Source organism: Oncorhynchus keta, unplaced genomic scaffold (genome assembly GCF_023373465.1).
Source record: "Oncorhynchus keta strain PuntledgeMale-10-30-2019 unplaced genomic scaffold, Oket_V2 Un_contig_12389_pilon_pilon, whole genome shotgun sequence".
NCBI lineage: Eukaryota > Metazoa > Chordata > Actinopteri > Salmoniformes > Salmonidae > Oncorhynchus > Oncorhynchus keta.
Genome location: NW_026277855.1, coordinates 75,001 through 84,961, shown reverse-complemented (window position 1 = coordinate 84,961; position 9,961 = coordinate 75,001). Strand labels below are relative to the sequence as shown.

The 9,961-nt window shown below is 44.6% G+C and overlaps 1 protein-coding gene across 1 annotated transcript in view; it reads left to right on the top strand.

Annotated features, from left to right (window-relative positions):
• Positions 1 to 1,689: 1,689 nt before the first annotated feature.
• Positions 1,690 to 9,961, top strand: part of LOC127917913 (multiple PDZ domain protein-like) — a gene marked incomplete at its 3' end in the record, with an annotated part of 83,268 nt that continues 74,996 nt past the window's right edge. The window contains 6 exon segments of the mRNA XM_052501032.1: positions 1,690 to 1,755; positions 4,108 to 4,230; positions 4,524 to 4,754; positions 7,489 to 7,582; positions 7,585 to 7,670; positions 8,533 to 8,746. Of these exon segments, the coding sequence (XP_052356992.1) occupies positions 1,723 to 1,755; positions 4,108 to 4,230; positions 4,524 to 4,754; positions 7,489 to 7,582; positions 7,585 to 7,670; positions 8,533 to 8,746 (781 nt within the window).

Sequence of the window (9,961 nt, the reverse complement as noted above, 5' to 3'; positions counted from 1 at the left end):
CCCTCTGTATATAGCCTCCACACTGACTCAGTACTGGTACCCTCTGTATATAGCCTCCACATTGACTCTGTACTGGTACCCTCTGTATATAGCCTCCACACTGACTCAGTACTGGTACCCTCTGTATATAGCCTCCACATTGACTCTGTACTGGTACCCTCTGTATATAGCCTCCACACTGACTCTGTACTGGTACCCCTGTATATAGCCTCCACATTGACTCTGTACCAGTACCCCTGTATATAGCCTCCACATTGACTCTGTACTGGTACCCCTGTATATAGCCTCCACATTGACTCTGTACCAGTACCCTCTGTATATAACCTCCACATTGACTCTGTACCAGTACCCCTGTATATAGCCTCCACACTGACTCTGTACCGGTACCCCTGTATATAACCTCCACATTGACTCTGTACTGGTACCCCTGTATATAGCCTCCACATTGACTCTGTACCGGTACCCCTGTATATAGCCTCCACATTGACTCTGTACTGGTACCCCTGTATATAGCCTCCACATTGACTCTGTACCAGTACCCCCTGTATATAGCCTCCACACTGACTCTGTACCGGTACCCCTGTATATAACCTCCACATTGACTCTGTACCGGTACCCCTGTATATAGCCTCCACATTGACTCTGTACCAGTACCCCTGTATATAGCCTCCACATTGACTCTGTACTGGTACCCCTGTATATAGCCTCCACACTGACTCAGTACTGGTACCCTCTGTATATAGCCTCCACATTGACTCTGTACTGGTACCCTCTGTATATAGCCTCCACACTGACTCGGTACTGGTACCCCTGTATATAACCTCCACATTGACTCTGTACTGGTACCCCTGTATATAACCTCCACATTGACTCTGTACTGGTACCCCCTGTATATAGCCTCCACATTGACTCTGTACCAGTACCCCTGTATATAACCTCCACATTGACTCTGTACCAGTACCCTGTATATAGCCTCCACACTGACTCTGTACCGGTACCCCTGTATATAACCTCCACATTGACTCTGTACCAGTACCCCTGTATATATCCTCCACATTGACTCTGTACCAGTACCCCCTGTATATAGCCTCCACATTGACTCTGTACCAGTACCCCCTGTATATAGCCTCCACATTGACTCTGTACCAGTACCCCTGTATATAGCCTCCACACTGACTCTGTACCAGTACCCCTGTATATATCGTTATTGTTAATTTTATTGTGTTACTTTTTATTATTATTACTTTTTAAATTTTAGTCAACTTGGTAAATATTTTCTTAACTCTTCTTGAACTGCACTGTTGGTTAAGGGCTTGTAAGTAAAGCATTTCACGGTAAGGTCTACACTTGTTGTATTCGGTGCATGTGACAAATACAGTTTGATTTGATTTTATGGACAGATCGTAGATCAGTGATTATACTCTGAGATGCTTTGTGGAAACGGGCAAAGAGGTACCTTTTCACCTCACATTTATTGTCCAATCCCACCACTGTGACACCAGGGTGCGTTTTCATGAAGTGTCTCAGTACGAGTGCTGATCTAGGATCAGCTCTCCCCGTTCATGTCATCTGATTCATCAGGATCTGAAAGGGACAATTGGTCCTAGATCAGCTGACATTACTGTTCTCCTCTCCTGTTGTTTCAGCAGGTCTAATTAGCTGACATTAGTGTCCTTCTTTTCCCAGTTATGTACGCCTCCACGAATCTCCAGGACCTTATCGATGGGAAGGAACCTGTCGTATATCGCCAACGAGGTGAGTTCCCCTTGTCTTATCTACTTTACAACGAGGTGAGTTCCCCTTGTCTTATCTACTTTACAACGAGGTGAGTTCCCCTTGTCTTATCTACTTTACAACGAGGTGAGTTCCCCTTGTCTTATCTACTTTACAACGAGGTGAGTTCCCCTTGTCTTATCTACTTTACAACGAGGTGAGTTCCCCTTGTCTTATCTACTTTACAACGAGGTGAGTTCCCCTGTCTTACATACTTTACAACGAGGTGAGTTCCCGTGTCTTATCTACTTTACAACGAGGTGAGTTCCCCTGTCTTACATACTTTACAACGAGGTGAGTTCCCCTTGTCTTATCTACTTTACAACGAGGTGAGTTCCCATGTCTTACATACTTTACAACGAGGTGAGTTCCCCTGTCTTACATACTTTACAACGAGGTGAGTTCCCCTTGTCTTATCTACTTTACAACGAGGTGAGTTCCCCTGTCTTATCATACTTTACAACGAGGTGAGTTCCCGTGTCTTACATACTTTACAACGAGGTGAGTTCCCTTGTCTTACATACTTTACAACGAGGTGAGTTCCCGTGTCTTATCTACTTTACAACGAGGTGAGTTCCCGTGTCTTACATACTTTACAACGAGGTGAGTTCCCATGTCTTACATACTTTACAACGAGGTGAGTTCCCATGTCTAACATACTTTACAACGAGGTGAGTTCCCATGTCTTATCTACTTTACAACGAGGTGAGTTCCCGTGTCTTATCTACTTTACAACGAGGTGAGTTCCCCTGTCTTACATACTTTACAACGAGGTGAGTTCCCCGTGTCTTACATACTTTACAACGAGGTGAGTTCCCCTTGTCTTATCATACTTTACAACGAGGTGAGTTCCCATGTCTTACATACTTTACAACGAGGTGAGTTCCCATGTCTTATCTACTTTACAACGAGGTGAGTTCCCCTGTCTTACATACTTTACAACGAGGTGAGTTCCCCTTGTCTTATCTACTTTACAACGAGGTGAGTTCCCCTTGTCTTACATACTTTACAACGAGGTGAGTTCCCCTTGTCTTACATACTTTACAACGAGGTGAGTTCCCATGTCTTACATACTTTACAACGAGGTGAGTTCCCATGTCTAACATACTTTACAATGAGGTGAGTTCCCCTTGTCTTACATACTTTACAACGAGGTGAGTTCCCATGTCTTACATACTTTACAACGAGGTGAGTTCCCCTTGTCTTACATACTTTACAACGAGGTGAGTTCCCATGTCTTATCTACTTTACAACGAGGTGAGTTCCCCTGTCTTACATACTTTACAACGAGGTGAGTTCCCATGTCTTACATACTTTACAACGAGGTGAGTTCCCATGTCTTACATACTTTACAACGAGGTGAGTTCCCGTGTCTTACATACTTTACAACGAGGTGAGTTCCCATGTCTTACATACTTTACAACGAGGTGAGTTCCCTTGTCTTACATACTTTACAACGAGGTGAGTTCCCCTTGTCTTACATACTTTACAACGAGGTGAGTTCCCCTTGTCTTACATACTTTACAACGAGGTGAGTTCCCATGTCTTACATACTTTACAACGAGGTGAGTTCCCATGTCTTACATACTTTACAACGAGGTGAGTTCCCGTGTCTTACATACTTTACAACGAGGTGAGTTCCCTTGTCTTACATACTTTACAACGAGGTGAGTTCCCATGTCTTACATACTTTACAACGAGGTGAGTTCCCCTTGTCTTACATACTTTACAACGAGGTGAGTTCCCAATGTCTAACATACTTTACAACGAGGTGAGTTCCCATGTCTTAAAGTAAATTACAAAACCTGTCTGGTGAGTTGACCATCTGTCTTAAATACTTTCTCTGAGTTCCCTGTCTTAAATCTCTTTACTCTCTCGAGGTGAGTTCTCTCTCTCTCTCTCTCTCTCTCTCTACAACGAGGTGAGTTCCGTGTCTTCTTTCAGTAAATTAGGAAAACCTGTCTGTCTGTCTAGTTGACCATCTCTCTCTTCTTTCTCTCTCCCTCTCTGTCTCTCTCTCTATCTGTCTCTCTGTCTCTCTGTCTCTCTCTCTCTCTCTCTCTCTCTCTCTCTCTCTCTCTCTCTCTCTCTCTCTCTCTCTCTCTCTCTCTCTCTCTCTCTCTCTCTCTGTCTCTCTCTCCTCTCTGTCTGTCTCTCTCTCTCTCTCTCTCTCTCTCTCTCTCTCTCTCTCTCTCTCTCTCTCTCTCTCTCTCTCTCTCTCTCTCTCTCTCTCTCTCTCTGTCTCTCTATCTGTCTGTCTCTCTCTCTCTCTCTCTCTGTCTTTCTCTCTCCCCTTTCTCTCTCTGTCTCTCCCTCCATCTCTCTCCCTCTCAGAAGCGTCACATAGAGTTGATAGAGCTGGAGAACGATGGGAAGGGGCTGGGCTTCGGCATTGTAGGGGGTCGATCCTCTGGAGTCCTGGTCAAAACCATCCTACCAAGTGGCCCTGCTGGACTGGTATGTCAGTCAATCAATCAATACAACATCAACTTAGTTTGATCAGCCTAAGTGAAATGTGACAAAGTCACACTGCTGGATAATATAGACATGAAACACACCGTAGGTTCAAACACGTTTTGACTTTGCCAGTGTCACCTTCAACCCCCGCTGTGTAGGACAACCAGTGACTTGTGAATTGTCTTTAAATGACTGAGTTGGCTTTTAAAAACAAAATGTGACATGTCAAAGTAGAACACACAACAATCTGTAAAAAGTGATTAAAAAGTGATGTAACATCCCTCCCCTCCCAGGACAAGCGTCTGCGTAGCGGAGACCACATCCTGCGTATCGGGGACACGGACCTGGCGGGCATGGGCAACGAGGAAGTGGCTCACGTTCTCCGCAACGCAGGGACAAGGGTCAAACTGCTGATTGCTAGGGACGTCGCGGTCTCCACGGGAACCAACGACCTCTCCCTCTCCTCGCCCCCGCTCCCTCTCCTCGCCCAGCAACAACAGAGGGTGGCCAGGATGGGCAAACAGGTATGTGTGGAGGGGAGAGGTGGGTGATGTTGTTGGGGTAAACAGGTATGTGTGGAGGGGAGAGGTGGGTGATGTTGTTGGGGTAAACAGGTATGTGTGGAGGGGAGAGGTGGGTGATGTTGTTGGGGTAAACAGGTATGTGTGGAGGGGAGAGGTGGGTGATGTTGTTGGGGTAAACAGGTATGTGTGGAGGGGAGAGGTAACCTGTAACTAGACGAGACAGAGCAGCTCTCCATAATGAGGAGATTACAACGCCCCAGGGATCCTAACCTGTAACTAGACTAGACAGAGCAGCTCTCCATAATGAGGAGATTACAACGCCCCAGGGATCCTAACCTGTAACTAGACTAGACAGAGCAGCTCTCCTGTATAATGAGAGAGATCTCCAAATGAGGAGATTACAACGCCCCAGGGATCCTAACCTGTAACTAGACTAGACAGAGCAGCTCTCCATAATGAGGAGATTACAACGCCCCAGGGATCCTAACCTGTAACTAGACTAGACAGAGCAGCTCTCCATAGAGAGATAAGGATTACAACGCCCCAGGGATCCTAAACTAAAGACACGCCATAGCCTGGCTGGCCATAGCCTGGCTGGCACGACCCAATAAGAGATGAGAAGGCCCAGGGATCCAAACTAAGGACACGCCATAGCCTGGCTGGCACGACCCAATAAGAGATGAGAAGGCCCAGGGATCCAAACTAAGGACACGCCATAGCCTGGCTGGCACGACCCAATAAGAGATGAGAAGGCCCAGGGATCCAAACTAAGGACACGCCATAGCCTGGCTGGCACGAACCAATAAGAGATGAGAAGGCCCAGGGATCCAAACTAAGGACACACCATAGCCTGGCTGGCACGAACCAATAAGAGATGAGAAGGCCCAGGGATCCAAACTAAGGACATGCCATAGCCTGGCTGGCACGAACCAATAAGAGATGAGAAGGCCCAGGGATCCAAACTAAGGACATGCCATAGCCTGGCTGGCATGAACCAATAAGAGATGAGAAGGCCCCAGGGATCCAAACTAAAGACACACCATAGCCTGGCTGGCACGAACCAATAAGAGATGAGAAGGCCCAGGGATCCAAACTAAGGACAGGCCATAGCCTGGCTGGCACGAACCAATAAGAGATGAGAAGGCCCAGGGATCCAAACTAAGGACACGCCATAGCCTGGCTGGCATGAACCAATAAGAGCCTAGAACACTCGAAAGTTGCACAATTGATATTACAATATTTAACACATTATTGAAACAATGCCATTTCTGATTAACAATGAAACAACCAAATTATCTGATTAACAATGAAACAACCAAATTATCATGTAAATTATTTTGGGGGAAGGTGTCCCCTGTGGACTATACCCTGTGTTGTCTATTGTGTTCCTTATCTCCATAGTAACACATTTCTCCCTGTGTTGTCTATTGTGTTCCATATCTCCACGGTAACACATTTCTCCCTGTGTTGTGTATTGTGTTCCATCTCCATAGTAACACATTTCTCCCTGTGTTGTCTATTGTGTTCCGGTAACACATTTCTCCCTGTGTTGTGTATTGTGTTCCATATCTCCATAGTAACACATTTCTCCCTGTGTTGTGTATTGTGTTCCATATCTCCATAGTAACACATTTCTCCCTGTGTTGTGTATTGTGTTCCATATCTCCACGGTAACACATTTCTCCCTGTGTTGTGTATTGTGTTCCATATCTCCACGGTAACACATTTCTCCCTGTGTTGTGTATTGTGTTCCTATCTCCATAGTAACACATTTCTCCCTGTGTTGTGTATTGTGTTCCTATCTCCATAGTAACACATTTCTCCCTGTGTTGTGTATTGTGTTCCGTATCTCCATAGTAACACATTTCTCCCTGTGTTGTGTATTGTGTTCCTTATCTCCATAGTAACACATTTCTCCCTGTGTTGTGTATTGTGTTCCGTATCTCCATAGTAACACATTTCTCCCTGTGTTGTGTATTGTGTTCCATATCTCCATAGTAACACATTTCTCCCTGTGTTGTGTATTGTGTTCCTTATCTCCATAGTAACACATTTCTCCCTGTGTTGTGTATTGTGTTCCTTATCTCCATAGTAACACATTTCTCCCTGTGTTGTGTATTGTGTTCCATATCTCCATAGTAACACATTTCTCCCTGTGTTGTGTATTGTGTTCCATATCTCCACGGTAACACATTTCTCCCTGTGTTGTCTATTGTGTTCCTTATCTCCATAGTAACACATTTCTCCCTGTGTTGTGTATTGTGTTCCATATCTCCATAGTAACACGTTTCTCCCTGTGTTGTGTATTGTGTTCTGTATCTCCATAGTAACACATTTCTCCCTGTGTTGTGTATTGTGTTCCTTATTCCATAGTAACACATTTCTCCCTGTGTTGTGTATTGTGTTCCTTATCTCCATAGTAACACATTTCTCCCTGTGTTGTGTATTGTGTTCCATATCTCCATAGTAACACATTTCTCCCTGTGTTGTGTATCGTGTTCCATATCTCCATAGTAACACATTTCTCCCTGTGTTGTGTATTGTGTTCCGTATCTCCATGGTAACACATTTCTCCCTGTGTTGTGTATTGTGTTCCGTATCTCCATAGTAACACATTTCTCCCTGTGTTGTGTATTGTGTTCCGTATCTCCATGGTAACACATTTCTCCCTGTGTTTTGTATTGTGTTCCTTATCTCCATAGTAACACATTTCTCCCTGTGTTGTGTATTGCAGCTGTGTGATGTGGAGGAGGACTCTGAGTACAGTGTCCAGTTCAGCAAGAACAACAGGGGCCTGGGATTCACTGTCACCAGCTCCATAGGGAGCAGAACTCTGGGGTGCAGGTGAAGAGCATTGTGAAGGGCAGCTCTGTGGACCAAGCCAGTCAGATACACATCGGAGACAAGATCTTAGCTGTGAGAACTCTCTCTCTCTCTGTCTCTCTCTCTCTCTCTCTCTCTCTCTCTCTCTCTCTCTCTCTCTCTCTCTCTCTCTGTCTCTCTCTCTCTCTCTCTCTCTCTCTCTCTCTCTCTCTCTCTCTCTCTCTCTCTCTCTCTCTCTCTCTCTCTCTCTCTCTCTCTCTCTCTCTCTCTCTCTCTCTCTGTCTCTCTATCTGTCTCTCTCTCTCTCTCTCTCTCTCTCTCTCTCTGTCTCTCTCTCTGTCTCTCTCTCTGTCTCTCTATCTGTCTCTCTCTGTCTCTCTCTCTCTCTCTCTCTCTCTCTCTCTCTCTCTCTCTCTCTCTGTCTCTCTCTGTCTCTCTCTCTCTCTCTCTCTCTCTCTCTCTGTCTCTCTCTCTCTCTCTCTCTCTCTCTCTCTCTCTCTCTCTCTCTCTCTCTCTCTCTCTCTGTCTCTCTATCTGTGTCTCTCTCTCTGTCTCTCTATCTGTCTCTCTCTCTCTCTCTCTCTCTCTCTCTCTCTCTCTCTCTCTCTCTCTCTCTCTCTCTCTCTGTCTCTCTCTCTGTCTCTCTCTCTCTCTCTCTCTGTCTCTCTCTCTGTCTCTCTCTCTCTCTCTCTCTCTCTGTCTCTCTCTCTCTCTCTCTCTCTCTCTCTCTCTCTCTCTCTCTCTCTCTCTCTCAACAATACCCCGTCACCCTCTCTCTGTCTCTCTCTCTCACTCTCTCTCTCTCTCTCTCTCTCTCTCTCTCTCTGTCTCTCTCTCTCTCTCTCTCTCTCTCTCTCTCTCTCTCTCTCCCTCTCTCTCTCTCTCTCTCTGTCTCTCTCTCTGTCTCTCTCCTCCTCCCTCACCCCTACTCCACCTCTCTGTATTCTCTCTGCAGGTGGATGGTGTCAGCCTGCAGGGCTGCAGTGAGCAGAGAGCCCTGGAGGTCCTCAGGAAGACAGGCCAGATAGTCAGACTGAGGCTGATGAGGAGGGCCTCTAGGATGGGTAAAACCATGAAGTTGCCCCCTCCACACCTGGAGCCCTACGTCGTCACCCGTACAGAGACAGGGGAACTTGACAAGACAGACCAGACTGGTGTCATCAACAGAGGTCAACTATTAATAGAGACCTTTTCACATCAACAGAGGTCAACTATTAATAGAGACCTTTTCACATCAACAGAGGTCAACTATTAATAGAGACCTTTTCACATCAACAGAGGTCAACTATTAATAGAGACCTTTTCACATCAACAGAGGTCAACTATTAATAGAGACCTTTTCACATCAACAGAGGTCAACTATTAATAGAGACCTTTTCACATCAACAGAGGTCAACTGTTAATAGAGACCTTTTCACATCAACAGAGGTCAACTATTAATAGAGACCTTTTCACATCAACAGAGGTCAACTATTAATAGAGACCTTTTCACATCAACAGAGGTCAACTATTAATAGAGACCTTTTCACATCTACAGAGGTCAACTATTAATAGAGACCTTTTCACATCAACAGAGGTCAACTATTAATAGAGACCTTTTCACATCTACAGAGGTCAACTATTAATAGAGACCTTTTCACATCTACAGAGGTCAACTATTAATAGTCCTTTCACATCAACAGAGGTCAACTATTAATAGAGACCTTTTCACAACAACAGAGGTCAACTATTAATAGAGACCTTTTCACATCAACAGAGGTCAACTATTAATAGAGACCTTTTCACATCAACAGAGGTCAACTATTAATAGAGACCTTTTCACATCAACAGAGGTCAACTATTAATAGAGACCTTTTCACATCTACAGAGGTCAACTATTAATAGAGACCTTTTCACATCAACAGAGGTCAACTATTAATAGAGACCTTTTCACATCAACAGAGGTCAACTATTAATAGAGACCTTTTCACATCTACAGAGGTCAACTATTAATAGAGACCTTTTCACATCAACAGAGGTCAACTATTAATAGAGACCTTTTCACATCAACAGAGGTCAACTATTAATAGAGACCTTTTCACATCAACAGAGGTCAACTATTAATAGAGACCTTTTCACATCAACAGAGGTCAACTATTAATAGAGACCTTTTCATATCAACAGAGGTCAACTATTAATAGTCCTTTCACATCTACAGAGGTCAACTATTAATAGTCCTTTTCACATCAACAGAGGTCAACTATTAATAGAGACCTTTTCACATCAACAGAGGTCAACTATTAATAGAGACCTTTTCACATCAACAGAGGTCAACTATTAATAGAGACCTTTTCACATCTACAGAGGTCAACTATTAATAGAGACCTTTTCACATCAACAGAGGT